The sequence below is a fragment of the Balaenoptera borealis genome (assembly GCF_965194805.1).
Source record: "Balaenoptera borealis genome assembly, chromosome: 19".
Lineage (NCBI taxonomy): Eukaryota > Metazoa > Chordata > Mammalia > Artiodactyla > Balaenopteridae > Balaenoptera > Balaenoptera borealis.
The window spans coordinates 57,849,219-57,867,440 of NC_138878.1; the positions used below are offsets into that span (position 1 = coordinate 57,849,219).

Below are 18,222 nucleotides of genomic sequence, written 5' to 3' on the forward strand. Positions count from 1 at the left end.
AGAATGAGGTCTACATGGCCCAGGCAATGAGGGTCTGAGTAGAGAAACTGGATGGGGATGGGTGGTATGATGTTGAGTCTACATTGCTCAAGGAGTGTGGTCTGGAGTGGAACATGTTCACATAGGGCTGACATGAAAGGAAGCATGGATTCCCAAAAGGCAGAATGTAAAATGAGCTCCTGAAGTGAAACATGGGTGTCTGTGGGGGAGGAGACATGTTTGGAGAGAGAAGCAGGATGGTGCTTCACATTTGGAACCTCATTGGTTATTTCTGCAGAACATCAGGATGGTACATGAAGGAAGCTTAGAAGAGGGATGATTTACTCAATACCCTATTGGACCTGGGCAACACCTTTCCTCATCTGGCAGTGGGTAATGAATGGGAAAGGGAGTGACATATGAAACAGTGCTCACAGTCTATTGGCTTTAATCTCCAAAGGCTGGTCAGAGGCCAAGGGCCCGCTGGCTCCCCACAACCACAGGTGAAGGATGCTGCAGCCACAGAGGAGCGAGAGCAATTCGTAAATGTGCCCTTTCCCCACAGCTGACCTCTGCAGAGCCTCCACCCTTCTCCCTCAGGCACCAATGGGGAAGCCCTGACAATCTGATAGACACAGTAGGCCTAGCCAGTAGTGTAAAAAGCCCTACCGGGTCTGACAAGGGGAGATGCGCTGCAGAGAAATGCTCCTTCCTCCAGTCTCCATCACTTTTTTTTCCCCTCCCTTTTCTCATGTCATCCTTTAACCTCAAATTATACTTTCTCTTTTACTCTTCCCAGCTGTGTGAGCTTGGTGTACTGGGGACCTTTGGTCAGGCCCGCGTAGCGGGGTCTCAGCCATGTTGCATGTTTCAACGCTTCCCTCCCCCCTTGACTATGTGGGCTTGGTTTTCTGTCACTGGGAGAGCATGGCACAGCAAGGTTTAGGCAGGTCTATTAAGGGGCAATCACACATCTAAGTTAAAACAAGGCCAGGGAAGGAAGGTGTGAAGCAGACTTTGGTCTTTGGTTATCTTGCACTGAGTCCTGGGAAGTGTTGGAGATTTGTTGCTCTGTAATCTGTTAGAATTAGAAGCAGCTCACCTTCTCAAGGCCCCAAACTAGAAAAGAGCAAGTTGTAATTGGATGCCATCACCATCAATTATCTTGAATAAAAAGAGGTGTAGGTAACATTAGGAAAAAGAATCAGTGATCAGGCACATCCCTTGAACTTTCTGTTTTGCCCTTCTAAGAGTAGGAATGGGGATGGGGGTCTCCGAGTCTTCATATCTTTGGAATAGCTCACCAGGTCTTCACGTGCTTGGAACAGTTCAAGGAGAAGGACTTAAAAGCGAGGACTAAGAAACAAACGTGAGTAAGACATTATTACTTACTGCTATCTTGAGTAGAAAAATAAAGTCTTTTAGAAAAACCCTTGCGACTTGTGTCTGTCTCCTGGAGTCCTGAAGTTTTCACTGTATTATAAAAATTACCTATTAATTGATTTGGGGCCTGGCAAGGAAGGAACCTTTCTCCAATATGTGCCTACAAATTTTCCCTAAAATACTTGGGCAAGTCACTTTATCTAAGGTGTTCCTTTATTTGTAAAATTGGAGTAATCATGCATAGCTTACAGAGTTGCTGTGAGGCTATATGTGAATTGCATACAGTGTGTACTCAATAAATGATAATAACTGTCACTAACCTTTTATAGGTCCTTCAAAACTTAGATACATGAACCTCTCTAGTTCAGGAAAAACCCTTGATAAAGACTAACTTGATTCTTCCTGTCCTGATTGGTCTCAGTCTCCCCGTTTGAAAAATGTTACGTTAGATTAGCATTAAGTTGACATTCCATTGACCAAAGCTGGCCTGAAGATATGTCTTGTTTAACCTACATAGGATTTAAAGAAGAAAACTGAGCCAACATTTGAAAATTAAGATGTTTTAAAAAGAAATCTAGTTTTCCAGCTTCTCTTGAAAAATCAGAAGATATGGCAATCCCGAACCCACATTCCTGCCTGGCAACAATCCACTAGGGCCACAAGGAAGCTGCCTCCTTAGGTAGGGCATGCATTCTCAGTTTTCTAGGGCTCCTCTGGCCTTCTTCACTCATTTATATGATCTGCTTGGCCCTGTAGGTATTTCCACTTGTGCCCCTCTGGGCAGCTGAAAACTGTCCATGCTTGGCACAGAGCAGTCACTTAATTACTGAGTCAGTGAATCACCTACTGTGTCTGCCTACTACTCTTTCTTATCTGGCCATAAAAAGAAATCCAAGTTTGTAGTTATTTGTGGTAGTTACTGAATAACTGATTTTCACTTTGAGAAGTGAATTGAACAAGTCCTTTCTGTCAGTCAGGATAGACTAGGTTAGGCTGCAGTAGCAAACAATCCCCGCATCTCAGTGGCTTAAAACAATACAAGTTTATTTTTTGCTTACTCACACAAACCTAAATACAAAATGAAAATTCTCTCCTGTTTTCACATGCATGGAGACAGACATGAGTGCACAGGTATATACAGAATCACACGTCACATAAATACCCTGGAACATGAACTCATGCAAAAATCTATTTAGATACTGGTTAACTTAAATTGCACAACTTTCTCTTCGTTGGGGATTTTAAAAGGTCCCAGGATCCAAGGAAGGTAAAAGAATATCCACCTTCAGCCAAGGAAATGGCCATGCTACAAAAGGAGCCAAAAGCTAACAAAGCACCTGAAAGCTTTAAAAAAGCCTGAAGCTTGTACTACATGAAATTCCATGCATAAATCTGTAAGTAAAATAACAAATATGCAATGCCTGCAGGCTGTTGCCCCCCTACCCCAGTGAGGCCTCCACCTCTGGGCTTCTAGCTCAGGAGGGAGATGGACCCCAGATGCCCAATATGCAGAGCCATAGAGGGGGCTGGACTGGGTCAGAGAGAGGGGACAACAGGCTGGAATCCTCTTTCTTCAGCAGGAGCTACAGACAGGAAGGAAGGGGGCAGGACCAGGTCACATCTATTTCCCCCCCAGCAAACCCTCTCTTTTTACCCCATCTAATCCAGGCCCATCTTTGTTCACCTGGATTATAGCAAACACTTCCTCCTCACTGATTTTCCCACTTCCAGTCTTGCCTCATCCAATCCCTCCATCACAGCCACCACACTTGTCTTGCTAAAGCTCAGGGTCTCAGAATATGTCCCTTACTCAGAAACATTCCCTCGCTCCCCTTCATGTACAGGTGCTTGTCTAGATGCCCAAGCCTGGCATGCCAGGCCTGCATGATCAGAAGCCCCTTCATACTCATCTGCTTCTGTTCCGGCAGTCCCCCCAGTCCCACACAGCATGTCCAATCCACCATTTTGGACAGGAGAAATCTCAGCCTCCCCTCTCTGTCCCCACAGGAGTTTCTCATGCCTCAAGATTCCTCTAGTTCTCTCCAGGTTTGTCACTGAGCTTTCTGAAGGCATCCAGGTTTCCCAAATAGAATGGAAGCTCCTTGAAGGCAGTTATCAAATCTCCTTCCAGGCCAGACCCTTGTTACCTCTTCAGCCCCTCTCCAGACTTCAGCAGGCAGCTTGGGTCCAGAGAAAAAGCCTTGGGCTGGAGTCAGGAGAACAGGCTTTGCCACTGTCTTGCTATATGCCCTCAGGCAAGTCCCTACCTCTCTCAGGGCCTCACTTTCCTTGACATCAGGGCACTGGACATTTGCTTTTGAGTACAAAAAGGATAAAACAGATTCACTGAATAACTCTCAACTGTAATCTCAGGGGCTAGGTTGAAAAGCTTGGGGCCTGGGCCTGGGATCTTGAACTTGTGACTTCCTGATCTACTTGGTTAGTCCCTGCTTACTCCAGTACCTCCATTTCTCAGTCACGCCTATCCCATCCTCTCCTTTTAAGGAACAGGTTACCTGGTGGGCCACAGGTGTGGAGCACGGAAATCCAGGCACGGCTGGAAGGACCAGAAGGGGTTGGGCGGGGAGCCTGAAATGAATCTTTCAGTCCCACAAGAGCCTCGGCTGCCTCCCACTGCAGCTGCCACTCTGAGGGGTCAGAGGTCCGGGCCAGGTGAGAGGCTCCGGGGGCCTGCAAAGGAAAGGGAGAGAAGCAGACTGGGAATCCCCACTTCTGCCCACCCTCCAGGTGCTCCCTCTGCCCCTGGTTACTTCATTATCCCCTACTCTTCCCTTCCCCAAGCTCAACTTCCTCCCAGGGTCCTGGATCCCACTTCTTCCCCAGGACCTGTGGCTGCAGCAGAAGGGGGTCTGGGGTGTCACAGGGCTGAAGTATCAGAGTCGAGCATCTGGAAATAAGGAGAAAAGATGCCAGGGGGATTAAACATGGACAGACAGGTACACGTGGAAACAGGGGCAGGATTTTGCTATGTTCTGATCTGGGAATCTGAGTGCCTGCTGGGTCATTAGGCTTTGTGGCCTTGGGCAAGTCCCTTTCTCTGTCATGGCCTGCTTTGTTTTCTGTAAAATGAAAATATGTCAGCTTCTTCCTACCAGGGCTACTGTGAGGATTATGGGAAATAACTGGTGTCAGTTAAAAAAAAAAAACTGACAAAACATCTAAAGGGATTGAGGTGACTGTTCCTGCCCTACCAGAGTCTGGTTTCCTTCCCTCCTAGTTCCCCAATCGCCATGGAACTTGAGGAGCAGCTTGGCCCACCTTTAGGAAGCTTTCTCTAATGGCCTCTGGCCTCTCTCCTAGGCCTCTGAGGCTCTTAGCATCATGTTGTTCCCCTGCCCCGCCTCACTTCAGCAGGCAGTTCAACCTTATCTTATCTGTTTAAGTGGATTTAGTAGCCACTATTTGTTTAAGGCCAGGGCTTGTGCTAGGTGTATTCCATATATTATTGCTAATTCTCATTATTACCAAGAAGTAGTAGTGTCTCCGATTTATTGACAGAAAAACAGGCTCAGAGAGGTAAAGATACTTGTACAAAGGTTCACAGCTAGGCAATGACAGAGCTCAGAGAGCTCTGCCTCACCCATTAGTCTGAGACCTTTTCTTCTTCTTTATCATCTACTATGGTATCCAGCACAGGGTTAGGCACATCATAAACACATATCTTTTTCTCCCTACTCACGTGTGGGGCAGGGTAGAGGGCCCTTGGGATTCTCCAGAAAGAGGAGCCATCAGTATTGCGCGGGATCCTGTGCAGGCTGGGAGGGGCCCATGAGTGGGCAGCCAGACGGCAGTGCCAGGGTCAAAGCCTAATGAGGGTAGGAGAATGCAGAGCATATGCAGAGGTCATGGCTTGTCTTCCCTCTTCCTACCCTGTATCTTTTTCCTCTTCTCTTTCTGATACAGTGGTACCTAGTCATTCACATATCTCTTGAATTAATGTTGAATTCATCTTACCAGGGAAAGGATGCAGAGGGACAGCAGGTTCTCGGCGTAGCAAGCGGCACACCACTGGGGTTGGCACGGAAAGGCCTGGAGGCAGCCAGCAGCCAGCGGCCCAAGGGCCTGGAGGCACTGGAGTCCAGGGCAAAGGCAAGGCTTCTGGGCGACAGCTGAGCAGCAGGGGCCCCTGGGAGTTCTCCTGCAGGAGGCATAGGTTGGAGTCAGGTACAAGGCTGGAGAAGGAATGGGTATGTTCCAGGATGTAGGTAGGACCCCAAAACTTCAGAGCCTGAAGGGCCATAAAATCCCACCCCCTCATTTTGTCCATGGAATAGAAGTGATTTGCCCAAGATGACACAGCAATTCAGGGCTGGACCTAGAACCCAGGTGCGGAGGGCATAGAGGAAGGGACCTGGGCAGGGGCTAAGACAGGAGTCCCCTCAGGGCCCAGTTTTTCCTTACCTTCTCAGGGGGTGTCAGTGCCAGTGGGACTGCCCTGTGGGGAGTCTCAGGCTGGGGTGCTATGTTCTCCTTTCCAGCTGTGAGGGACCAGGAAGAGCTTTGGTGAGCTCTTTCTTCTGAGGGCCATCCCACTCCAACCCCAAACTGAATTATCTCCCTCTGTCCCATTTCTGCCCACAGACCTCACTGCATCCTCCCAACACTCAATCACATTTTACAGTTGGGGAGGATGAGGCCCAGAGGATAGAAACACCTTGCCCCAGGACTGGGATTCTTTTTCCTACTTAGGCTTTCCCTGCCCACACTCCTGCCCTAGCCCTGGCCAGAGACACTCACGGTGGACCCCTGGTCGAGTGACTCCCTTCTTGACACGGCTGGGAGCGTTGGGAGGAGCCGCCCCTCTCCTCATCAGTCCCTCAGCCAGGTGCCGCTTTAGCTGCGCCTCCTCCTGCCTACGCAAGGCCACCTGGGCAGCCATGACTCTTCGGCGCTCCCTAAAGAGGGGGGTGGCGAGCCGGAAGTCAAGTCAGCCGCCTTTTAGATGAGGCCCATCCTCTCCCTTCCCTGCGTCCCGTACTCACAAGATGAGGACACATTTGTGACACTCGCAAGCCTGAAAGAGGCAGAGGCGCTTGTGGCCCTTGAGGTGGGCAGTGATACCGTGACCGCGGCAGCGGGCGCAGGTTGGAGAGCGACTGACAGCTCTCCTGGGGATGAGCTCCATGCCCTGGGGGGCTCTAGTCTCACCCCCCGTGGCAGAGTCTGAGGGGCAGTGGTGGACAGCAGGCATTTCACTGGGTTCCATGTATCTAGGGGCAGAAGTGGGGGGTCAGGGTGGCCACGTGGGCCCTCTCCCGACCAGCCCTCTCGCCTCTGGGAGGCCACGCCTGAAGGATCTTTCCATTTCGCCCACTCCTGGACTCAGCCGTCACCCTTGAGTCTCCCCTGGCTTTCTCCTTCTTCACTTTCCTCAGGCATCGTCCTTCCCAAGAACCTCTCTCCTCTTTCCTTTCTTACGTATCTTTCCATCCAAACATTATTCTCCGCTCACCTGTTCCCTTCCAGGCAGAAATCCCAGTTTTGGGCATACTCGCGCACTCTCACGCCCCCTGCAGCAGTTCTTACACCCGCCTTCCACCAACAGCCCATTCCCACAGTTTCCCTGGCAGCCTCTTCAACAATTATCATCCTTCCCTCCTGCACGTATCCAATTCCCACACATAACGTTTATGCACCCCTTTCCATTCTTAGCCTCACGTATGCCCTGCAATTCAATTTCCCCCCCGCAGCCCTTTTAATCAGACCACTCCCTTGCACCTCAGTAACTACATCATTCTCATGGATCCCTTGCCTCACTTTCAAGAATTATTTTCATTCCTTCAGCAAAGGTTTACTGAGCCCCTTCCATGTGCCAGGCCCTGATCTAGGCCCAAAGCCCCCTCCCCACGGCCCAAATTCCTCTCTTGCACCCACACGCCTTCCAAACTAAGGCAAACCCGCGCCGTCGCTGCGCCCGGCCTTTACGCGCCTTCGCCCATTCCCAACAAGCAGCCTCGAGCCGCGCCCGCCACACCTCCCCGTGCATCTGTTCCTCGCGTGCACCCCCTTCTGCCGCTGTCCCCCCAAATGCTGGGCCCGCGGCCTCGCCCCGCTCCAGGGTCCCAGGGAGGGGCCGGGGCTCGGGGAGCGCGCCCAAGGGCCGCGGTGGGGGAAGGGCGAAGGGGTCGCGAGGAGCGCTAGAGGGGAGGCCAGGGGATGCCTGGGGCGGTGAGTCCAGCGCAAGACAGGGAGGGGAAGAGACGGGAGGGGCGGGGTCGCGTTCGCTTCGTCAGCCCGCGGTTACCACAGCCTCGAGCGTTGTCAGACTCAGGATGAGGCGAAAGAAGGTGGTGACGCAGTGGCCTGAGTAATAGCCTCGCTCGCGCCACTTTTCCCGCCCCTTCTTACAAGGACCAATGAGCTTCAAGCGGCGCCTTCTGCCGCCGAGGCGAGCGACCAGTGCGTTTCAAGATCCTTCACTGACAGCCCGCCCCTTTACCTCCGGCCCGCTTCTCCTCGCGCCAGACTATCAGGCCAGCCAATAGCGCGTCGAGTTGAGTCTCGTGCCACTTCTCTCTCCTCGTGTGATTTGCCTTCCCAGACTGTTCCTTCCCTTTTTGGGGAGGTGGCCAATGGGGCGTCGAGTACCGATTCCAGGACTAAGCTGGCCCTGCCCCCCAGGAACGGCTGCCCGGCCCGCCCTCCCGCGCACGCGCAGTCTCGTCCTCCGGCCTGCCCTCCCCCGTCGGCGCCTCTTGAGCGTTTGTCCTCGACTCTGCGCGGGCCACTACTCTTTGCTGTGTGGACGCCCGTGTTTTCTCACTTCTCTCCCGCTGCCCCAACTCCCGATCTACCTTTCTCCTTTTATGTTCCCCACGCTGCGATATCCCTGTTTCCTTCCTGGGTCCCAACTTCTCACGCTGAGCCCCACCTTCTCACGCTGAGCCCCATTCCTTGTGTCTCTAATCGTCCGTGCTGGTGCTGATTTTCCTAATTCTGACTTTTTCCGTCTCTGAGAGCCTCTCTCTCTGCCTGTTCATCCTGCTGATTTTCAGAACCCCTTTCTCCACGTGCCTTATTCCCTCATAGCCTGGACCCCTGCCCCTCCCATCCCCCTCTTCGATTCCCGAGACGCTTCTGTGGTTTTTCTGTCTTTTTAGCCCTTTCCACCCTCTGTGTTCATCTTCCTCCCGGATTTCACCCCATTCTCGGGGCTCCACTCTCTAATGGTAGCCTGCTCTGTGCATCTCTACTAGACCCATCTCACGGTTTCCCTCCCCATTCTCTGTGGTGTCTCCTTTTCTCTATGCATTCCGCCCTGTCTCCTTTTCTGTCTTTGAGCCTCTGAGATTGTCTCCTCTCTCCCCTGAGAACCCGGTCCTTGTGCCCCACTCCTCATTTTTCTGCCGTTCCGGATCGTGCTCTCTCTCTCTGCTCCCTGCAAAGTTCCATTCCAACAGTTTGCTCCTCCTTCTCTGTGTGGTTTCTCTTTTGTAGGGATAGCATCGCCTCTGACCACTACTCCATCCCTTTTTCCTTGAGGGTTTCATTCCACTCTTTTCTGGTTGTGTCCGTGCTTGTTCTCAGATTGCTGGGTCCCGTTGTTTTGCGTTCCCAGGCAGGTGTGTGCCATCTTCTCTGCTTGGTCCAACTCCTTTGTTTGATCCTTTGTCAGCCTTCATTTCCCCTTCCTTTGTCCCATCTTTTCTGCTGGTCTTGGCCTCTTAGTTTGCCGCAGATTTCTGGGTTACGGATCCTGTGTCAGGTATTCTGGACAGAAAAGTGTGGCAGAAGTGACGTCTAGCTGGACTGCTGTGCAGGGGGGCAGTACTAGACAAAGTTGGAAAGGTTGTTTGGGGCCAGTCTGGGGGAGGAAGGGTGAGGGTGTGTGGGATGCTTTAATGCCAGCTAAAGCAATTGACATTGAACCTTTAGGTAGTGGAGAGAGAGATAGGGGGACCAACATTTTTGGAGAGCTTAGCTCTTGCCTGGCACTTTATACTAATAATCTTATTAATTTTCAACAATGACTCTATGAGATATATTACTAATATATTTTATATATGAGTTCAATAAGATGCACAAGATCACACAGCTAGACAGTGGAGAGGTAAAGATTCCAACGTTGGTCTGTCTTTGAGTCCAAAGTCTATCAACTTTGTACAACCTACAGTGATTTAGTTATTTCCAGTAATCCCCAGTTCCCCACTTTTATTCTCTAACTGTTGCATAGGCACTCATTTCAGGTGGCTAATGCATATCTTTTAGTTTGCGTGTGTTCTTGCAAGATGTGCAGTGTTTTATGTGCATGATGCTTTAATTTATGCGAATGACATTATTTACTATTTAAAATAATCACTGTTTTTATGATCCATCCATGTGCATGTGATGCATACATCTAACCGCTGCACGATATTCCATGGTGTGCATCCCCTGCGTGTCGCCTTCAGCTCCCTGTCACCACAATAATGCTACATCCTCATATGTGTTCCTTTGTAGTTGAAGGTGGAAACCTCTGTTATGTGTACCTAGGATATACCAGAGATGGCTCTTTGTAAACCTAATTTGACTAAGTATTGCCAGACTCCTCCCTACAATGAATGATACTTTGGGTCTGAGACACTGATCAGAACTCCTCCCTTCCTCAGGGTGCAGAAGAGGACCCTATCTACCCCCCAACTACCCCATGAGCAGCAGTACACAAGGGTCTCTGTAGCCCCACAGTCCTACCAATGCTCATATTTTTCCAGCTTTCTGATCCCTCGCCAGTCTGATAGATGCACATTTGGATACATTGTATTTCTCTGATTATTGTTGAGCTGGGGTGTTTCTTCATATGCTTGTTAGCCTTTCTGGTTTGTTTTTTTTGAGATTGCTTCTTCATATGCTTGGTCCATTCCCCTACTGGGGTTGCTCTCTTTTTCTTGTCAATTTGCCTGAGATCCTTGACCATTCTCATCAGTTTCGGACTTGGCATACGCTCTTCTTATGCCAATTTTGGCACTTCGTATTATTTTAGAAACTTATCCACTTCATCTGGGTTTTCAAATTTATAAATGTAGAGTTGTTAAGGACAATTTTATTGTTCTTAGAACATGTGATGTCTGTTAATTTTTATTTTTCATTCTGTATTTTATTTGCATCTTTTTTTCTTGATTAGAGTTGCTGGAGAATTATCTTAGTAATATTGTCAAAGAATGAATATTAGTCTTTTGTAATACTTTTTTGTTGTTTTCTATTTCATTGATTTCTGTCATCATCTTTATTTCTATTCCTTTTTCGGGGATGCCTTGTTGCCCCTTATATAACTTCTTGAGTTAATTCATAAACATTTTGTAATTCTTCTTGTTTCCTGATAAATGTATTTAAATTATAAATTTACTTCTAAATATTGATTTAAAAATCAGAGTCCCAAATTTTGATGTGTATTTAAAAAAACTTTTGATGTTGAAATGATTATTGGCTTACAAGAAGTTGCAAAAATTTTATATAGAGTCCCTTAAACCCTTCCTCCGGTTCCCCATAGGGACATTCTGTATAACTGTAGTATACGAGCAGGAAATTGACACTGGTACATTACTCTTAACTAACAGGCCTTATTCAGTTTTCACCAGATTTTACATGCACGTGTGTGTGTGTGTGTGTGTGTGTGTGTGTGACATGTAGTATGTTTGCTATTATTCAGTTCTAAATACTTTTTAATTTCTTTTTCGAGTCAAGGGTTATTTAGTAATATGTTGGTTAACTTCTACACAATTTGTTGTTCTGATCTCATTGTCTCTGGATGGAGAGTAGCCTGTATAATAGTGATCCTTTGAATAAGCCAGCGTCCTCTGCTCAGCACCACGTCCAACGGCAGAACCTAAGCAGTAGAGTGAAGAGTCAGGATTTGAGAAGTTAATGTGTGTTTGGGTTAGTTTGGAAGAGAGACTATGGAGATGGGAAGACCTGTGTCCCTGAAGGTCTCAGGGAGCCTATGTCAATGAAAATGATAATCAACTTTCTGCTCCAGAAACAGTGACCCAGAGGCTGACAAGAACTGAGCTTGAGACCTAGATTGAAATTGGTTCCAGACTGAGGTCCAGCATCCAGGACCCAGACACAGGACCATGGGACCTCAGCATTTGAGCCCTGTGCAGCTGCTCTGTCTCCTAGGGGCCATTTCTACTCTGCCTCGTATGTCCTGTGGGGCTGGACGCTTAGGGACCCTCTTGGCTGGGATGGGAGGGCTGGCTTCATGTCACTGGGGGAAAGAAAGCTGCGTATCTGGGTCCCTCGGGAGACAGGGTCTGTGGAGGCTGAGCTCTTGATTGGCGGCTCGGGGCTGAGAAGGCAGTGTGAGGGGCAGATGACTGGAAGAACATTCTCTCTTTAGGGGCTGGAGCTCTTTTGTGTTATGAAGCAACATCTTCACTCTTCAGAGCTGTTGGTCTCCATAACTGGCAATGGCTTCTGATGAGGAGCATGGTGTGTAAACTGAATGAGGGCTGTGAGGAGACGCTGGTGTTCATCGAGACAGGTGAACGGGGGTGACTTTGCTACATTTCTTTTGCTTGCTCTTCTGACCCCACCTCCATTCCTAGCACCCAGGGACTCTGGACTGGAGTTCCAGATATTTACCCCATTATATGTTTGGGAACAGCATCAAGACATCGGCAGGAGAGGGGCAGGACCCAGCTGGTTGTGGTGTGGGCTGGATAAGAGGGCAGAATGGAGGTGGACAGATCCCAGGAGGGGAGGGGGACTCTGGGAGAGAAGACGAGTTTGGGATACAAGGGAGAGAGGCGCAGATGGGCTCCTGTGGGGAGAGGAGTGAGGAGAGGCAGATGAGACCTGGGAAATCTGAGCAGCGAGTGGACAGTGGGGGAGGGGCAAAGTTGGTGATGGGGCGGAGTGAGCAGGAAGAGCAGGGGGTGGGGTGGGAGGTGGAACTGGGCGTGGCCAACGACACTGATCAGCGCTCTCCAATCTTCTGCTCCGCAGGGACCAAAAGGGGAATTGTGGGTTTTAAAGGCTGCAGCCCAGCTTCATCTTACCCCCCGCAAGTCTCCTACCTCGTTTCACCGCCCGGATTGTCCATTGCCTCCTATAGCCGCGTCTGCCGGACATACCTCTGCAATAACCTCACCAACATGGATCATTTTGTGAAACTCAAGGCCAAGGCTCCTAAGACTGTAGCATCTTCTTCCCATAGTTGCCCAACCTGTGTGGGCGAGCACTCTAAGGACTGCCTCCCAAGTTTTGTCACCACCGAGGCTTGCCCCGACAATGCCACTGAGTGTTACAGTTCCACCTTAAAATTTCAGGCAGGTGAGAGAAGAGAAACTTTCTTTCTCAGATGCCTGCTCTAGGCCTGCTGCCTTCCCATCTCTGAGGGAGGTGGGTGGGAATCGGAGAGGGGATGGGGGTTGTGGCACATAATTCCAAGGAGGAGGGGAGAAGGTGCCTGGTACCTGAGTGTTTGGTGGGAGAGCAGGTGTCCTGGTTTGTGAGGGGTGTCTGGAAGGAGGGGTAGGATGTTTGAGTCTTGAAAGTGTCTCTGACTCCCCTTGCTCTCTTCCTTACAGGGGCTCTCAATACCACCTTCCTCCTCATGGGCTGTGCTCGTGAATACACCGATATTTTAGCCCACTTTCACCATATTGGCAGCATCAGAGTGACTGAGGTCATCAACATCTTGGAGAAGGCCCAGTTTGCTGGTGCAGAGCCCTCTAGTGGGAGACCTGCTCGGGGCATCCTCTTAGGCCTCCTGTTTGCCTTCAGGGACTGACGATCTAGCTGGACCAAACACCCCTACCCCTTCACATAGCGAAATAAAGTTACAGAGTTGCCTTTCTGCTTTGTCCTGTGGTCCATGAGGGTTGTGGAGGCATGAAAGGTCTGAGGAGGGCCAGACGTGTCCAGGGAGGCGGAGGGGAGGGGCAGGTAATGGGCAGTGCTTGCTGTGAAGTGAGCAGGGGTCTTGGGGAGGAGATCATTGGCAAAGTGACAGAATCATGCCCAGCAAGCAGGAGAAACCTAAACACTCCCCTTCTCCTCCTCCTCCTGGGGACCTGAGTTCTAGCCTGGGTTCAGCCATTGACTTGGAGATCCTGGCCAAATCTTCTCCCTTTTTTGGGCTTCCATTTCCTCCCCTTTAAAATGAAGGCCTTGTAGGGAAGTCATAGGGATTATAAATTCAATTTGAGTAAAGTTTAAAACCATATATTTTATGATAAAGCGCCTTTAACTTAAGATGGCCAAAGCACTGACACTGATATATTTGCTGTAAAGAGAATTATAAGAGTTTTATTTTTCTGATATTAAAAGTTACTTAATGAAGACTTGTTTCCATTAAAAAAAATAAAATGAAGGCCTTATGAATTAGAAGTGTGGCTCATTGGTATGTGTCAGATACTGTGGTAGTATCTGGCTAGGGTTTTTTTGTTTGTTTTGTTGTGTTTTGTTTTTGGTGCAAAAAATTTATTAAATGAAAATGGACGTGGATACAAAGGGCGTGTGGTACGTGAGTGAGACATGTTTTGAGCCAGCCAGACTCAAGGTTGGAAGGTCACTTTTTTTCCAGCTTTACTGAGGTATAATTGACAAAATTGCAGTATAGTTAAAGTGTACAACATGATGATTTGCTATATGTATACATCGTAAAAGGATTCCTACCACTGAGTTAACTAACACGTTGATCACCTCACATATGTACCCTTTTCTTTCTTCTGGTGAGAACACAAGTTCTATTCTCTTAGCAAATTGCAGTTATACAATACAGTATTATCAACTATAGTCAACATGTTATACATTAGATCCTCAGACCCTATTCATCTTATAACTGAAAGTTTGTACTCTTTTACCAACTTTTCCCTATTTCCCCCAACCCTAGCCCCTGGCAACCATTTTTTGAATCTCTGTTTCTATGAGTTCAATTTTTTTTTTTTTTTAGGATTTCACAAGTGATATCATGCAGTATTTTTTTTGCCTTTTTTCCCCTTATTTTTACTGAAGTGTAGTTGATTTACAATGTTGTGTTAATTACTGCTGTACAGCAAAGTGATTCCATTTTATATACATTCTTTTTTAAAATATTCTTTTCCATTATGGCGTATCATAGGATATTGAACATAGTTCTCTATTCTATACAGTAGGATCTTGTTGTTTATCCATTCTATATATAAAAGCTTACATCTGCTAACCCCACCCTCCCACTCCGTGGCTCCCCCAAGCCCCTCCCCCTTGGCAACCACCAGTCTGTTCTCTATGTCTGTGATTCTGTTTCTGTTTCATAGATAGGTTCATTTGTGTCATATTTTAGATTCCACATATAAATGATATCATATGGTATTTGTGTTTCTCTTTCTGACTTACTTCATTTAGTATGCTAATCTCTAGTTGCATCCACTGCAAATGGCATTATTTCATTCTTTTTTTATGGCTGAGTAGTATTCTATTATATATATGTACCACATCTTCTTTATCCATTTATCTATTGATGGACATTTAGGTTGTTTCCATGTCTTGGCTATTGTGAATCGTGCTGCTATAAACACAGGGGTGCATGTATCTTTTTGAATTATAGTTTTGTCTGAGGCTAGGGTTTTAAGTACAGGATCTCATTCAACCCTCACAAGATCCCAGTGAGATAGGTTTTATCCCTATTTTGCAAAGAAGAAACTGGCTCTAGAAGGTTAAATGACCTGCCCCCAGTAGATTCCCTCTTGCCTCTTGTGCAGATCTCTGTCTCTACTGTGGGAATTTTATTGAGACATTAGGAGACCTGAGATGATTTCCTCTGCCAACTAGTTGTTTCTTTGTGCAAGTTGGCAAATAGGAGGAAAGAGGAAGGTGCAATGCTGGGGGTGGTTAGTTTTCACGGAAGGTTCAGGTTGCAGGCTCCTAGGAGAGGAGAGTGTAATTCCCCTTTCTGGCCATAATGAGGAGTCAGATACACCCTACCCTGCAACTTCAGGCCTTCAAGTTAGGGTTGTGTAGGTGGGGAAGAGTGAAGGGAGAGACTCTGCGCTAGGCTATTTACCTGTGTGATCCCAATTTAACTCTCTCCACTGTGTTATGAGGTGGGGAGGCAGACACCTAGGGAACTTTTACTGTTGGTTAAGCATTTTCTGTGCATTACCTCATTCATTCTTAGTACAACCTTATAAAATAGATATTGTCACTTCTGTATTTCCATTTTACAGGTGAAGAAACATGTTTAACTACCTGAGGCCCCAGAGCCCACCTTTGTTAATGGCTTGGACAAGTGGGATCTGAAATGCCTGCAGTTGTCCTCGGAAGTGGAACCGGCATGAAGACCTCAATGACTATGGACAGGTTTTGGAAGGGTGGTTGGGAAGCCAAACGAGGGCACGGTAAGTGGATTAGGTCTCAGTGGAGACCAGAGAGCCTGTAGCAAGAGGCTGTCAGGTCCCAGAAGGAAAGTTTTGTGGGTGAGTTTTATCCCTGGGTTTCACCTACTCTGTACTTCTGACCAGTTGAGCTAGTAGATCATTTTATTTTTAATTTTTAATAAATTTATTTATTTATTTATTTATTTATGGCTGCACTGGGTCTTCGTTGCTGTGCGCGGGCTTTCTCTAGTTGCGAGCGGGGGCTACTCGTCGTTGCAGCGAGCAGGCTTCTCACTGCGGTGGCTTCTCTTGTTGCGGAGCATGGGCTCTAGGCACGTGGGCTTGAGTAGTTGTGGCTCACAGACTCTAGAGCACAGGTTCATTAGTTGTGGTGCACGGGCTTAGTTGCTCCGTGGCACGTGGGATCTTCCTGGACCAGGGCTTGAACCCGTGTCCCCTGCATTGGCAGGCAGATTCTTAACCACTGCACCACCAGAGAAGTCCCTAGTAGATCATTTTAGAGGGCTGAGCCGGGGCCTGGGTGGGCCAATGCATATGTCCATAGATTCTCTTAATCCCACTAGCCAAGGGGATCGAGAACATCAATAACCTTCAAAGGGAACTGGAGAGTCAAAGGGATGGTGTCCTAAGGTGTCCCAGATGGAAGGCCCAGATGTTCCATCATGATACTAGAGACAGAACATATTTACTATGTACAGAAGATTATATGTAACAAAAATATTGGATATGGCGTGTGATTTAATGAACCCCACAAACATACCACTCAACCTAACAAATAGGCTATCAGGAGAAACTTGCATCTTACCTATATGTTTCTTCCTATCACATCTCCTTGCCTCCTTTCATGAAGTAACCACCACCCTACATTTTACTTAGCTTGGATTTTTATGTACTTTGATCACATATGCATATGTTTAAACAATAAATGTTTATATTTGCTTCCTTTTGTAAAATGGTTTATTATATATGTAGTTTTCTGGAACTTGCTTTTTAAAAACTCATCATCAAATTTCTAATATTCATCCATGTTCCAGTGTGTGGTTTTGTTCTTGCATTTTCACTGATGTATTGTCTCCTGTTGTGTTATTGTATCACAATACAATCCTTGTCAGTTATGCTTGGATTTCCCGTCTCCCCACCCTCCCAGTTTTTGGACACTTATTGCTGCTATGAATATTCTTGTACGTGTCTCCTTGTGCTTAAGTGTAAGAGTTTCTCCAGGGTATACACCCAGGAATGGAATTGCTGGGCTGTAGGTTTGTTCAGCTTTGGGAAATAATGCCAAATTGTTTTCCAAAGTGGTTGTAGCAGTTATACATTACTGGTGAGAGAGTAAAGAATTCTTGTTCATCCACATGACCTCCAACTTTTTTTTTTTTTTAATTTTATTTATTTTTGGCTGCGTTGGATCTTTGTTGCTGTGTGCTGACTTTCTCTAGTTGCAGTGAGCAGGGGCTACTCTTCATTGCCGTGCTTGGGCTTAGTATTATGGTGGCTTCTCTTGTTGCGGAGCATGAGCTCTAGGCGTGCAGGCTTCAGTAGTTGCAGCACGCGGACTGAGTAGTTGCGACATGTGGGCCCTAGAGTGCAGGCTCAGTAGTTGTGGTGCACCGGCTTAGTTACTCCATGGCATGTGGGATCTTCCCGGACCAGGGATTGAACCCGTGTCCCCTGCATAGGCAGGCGGATTCTTAACCACTGAGCCACCAGGGAAGTCCCCCTCCAATTTTTCAAACTTAAAAATTTTTGCCAATCTGGTGAATGTAAAATGGCGTCTCACTGTGGTCTGTGTAAGTATCCCCTGATTGCTAAGTAGGTTGAGTGTCTATCCATAGGTGTATTGGCTGTGCTTCTTTTGTAAAATGTCTATTTGTCTTATTTTATTTTTTTGGTTTCTTTTTCTGTAGGATTGTTTATCTTTTTCTTATTGATATGTAGGATTTCCTTATGTACTAATTCTTTGCCAGTTAGATGATTTGTCTTCATTTCTTATGTTCTCTTTTGAAGAACAGGATTTTAGTGTTGAACTTATCAATCTTCCAGTTTTTTTTTTGTTTTTGTTTTTTTTTTTAATTTATTTATTTATTTATTTATTTATTTATGGCTGTGTTGGGTCTCTTAGTTTTCGTGTGAGGGCTTTCTCTAGTTGCGGCAAGCGGGGGCCACTCTTCATCGCGGTGCGGAGGCCGCTCTTCATCGCGGTGCGCGGGCCTCTCACCATCGCGGCCCCTCCCGCTGCGGGGCACAGGCTCCAGACGCGCAGGCTCAGCAGCTGTGGCTCACGGGCCCAGCTGCTCCGCGGCATGTGGGATCTTCCCGGACCAGGGCTCGAACCCGTGTCCCCTGCACTAGCAGGCAGACTCTCAACCACTGCGCCACCAGGGAAGCCCCCTTTTTTTTTTTTTTTTTTTAATCTTTTATTTTTTATTTATTTATTTTTATATATTTATTTTTGACTGTGTTGGGTCTTCGTTTCTGTGCAAGGGCTTTCTCTAGTTGCGGCAAGCGGGGACCACTCTTCATCGCGGTGCACGGGCCTCTC

At 47.6% G+C, this 18,222-nt stretch overlaps 2 protein-coding genes across 3 annotated transcripts; one reads left to right on the top strand and one right to left on the bottom strand.

The window, feature by feature from the left end:
- Positions 1-2,389: 2,389 nt before the first annotated feature.
- Positions 2,390-7,671, bottom strand: DMRTC2 (DMRT like family C2). The gene is made up of 9 exons (XM_082368769.1): positions 7,628-7,671; positions 6,366-6,593; positions 6,121-6,278; positions 5,785-5,861; positions 5,338-5,521; positions 5,063-5,189; positions 4,210-4,270; positions 3,879-4,053; positions 2,390-2,945 (listed from the first exon to the last, which is right to left on the bottom strand). The coding sequence occupies exons 2-9, from the start codon at positions 6,587-6,589 to the stop codon at positions 2,899-2,901; spliced, it is 1,053 nt and encodes a 350-aa protein (XP_082224895.1). The 5' UTR covers positions 6,590-6,593; positions 7,628-7,671; the 3' UTR covers positions 2,390-2,898.
- Positions 7,672-8,249: 578 nt separating this feature from the next.
- LYPD4 (LY6/PLAUR domain containing 4) lies at positions 8,250-18,105 on the top strand. Of its 2 annotated transcripts, XM_082368770.1 has the most exons (4): positions 8,250-11,499; positions 11,699-11,842; positions 12,307-12,633; positions 12,891-18,105. In XM_082368770.1, exons 1-4 carry the CDS (start codon positions 11,433-11,435, stop codon positions 13,091-13,093), a joined length of 741 nt encoding a protein of 246 aa, XP_082224896.1. In that variant the 5' UTR covers positions 8,250-11,432; the 3' UTR covers positions 13,094-18,105. The 2 variants fall into 2 exon arrangements, with proteins under 2 accessions (XP_082224896.1, XP_082224897.1); XM_082368771.1 differs by lacking the exon at positions 11,699-11,842 and having other exon boundaries at positions 8,250-11,513; positions 12,282-12,633.
- Positions 18,106-18,222: the final 117 nt, after the last annotated feature.

Bases quoted from the DNA above. Each gene is read 5' to 3' on its own strand.
- DMRTC2 (XM_082368769.1), bottom strand. From the start codon at position 6,589: ATGGAACCCAGTGAAATGCCTGCTGTCCACCACTGCCCCTCAGACTCT. The intron at 5,862-6,120 runs GTGAGTGTCTCT...GGTCCCTCACAG, and splicing joins CACTCGACCAGGGGTCCACC to CTGGAAAGGAGAACATAGCA. The intron at 5,190-5,337 runs GTAAGATGAATT...TACCCTCATTAG, and splicing joins CCCTCTGCATCCTTTCCCTG to GCTTTGACCCTGGCACTGCC.
- LYPD4 (XM_082368770.1), top strand. From the start codon at position 11,433: ATGGGACCTCAGCATTTGAGCCCTGTGCAGCTGCTCTGTCTCCTAGGG. The intron at 11,843-12,306 runs GTGAACGGGGGT...TCTGCTCCGCAG, and splicing joins GCTGGTGTTCATCGAGACAG to GGACCAAAAGGGGAATTGTG. The intron at 12,634-12,890 runs GTGAGAGAAGAG...TCTTCCTTACAG, and splicing joins CACCTTAAAATTTCAGGCAG to GGGCTCTCAATACCACCTTC.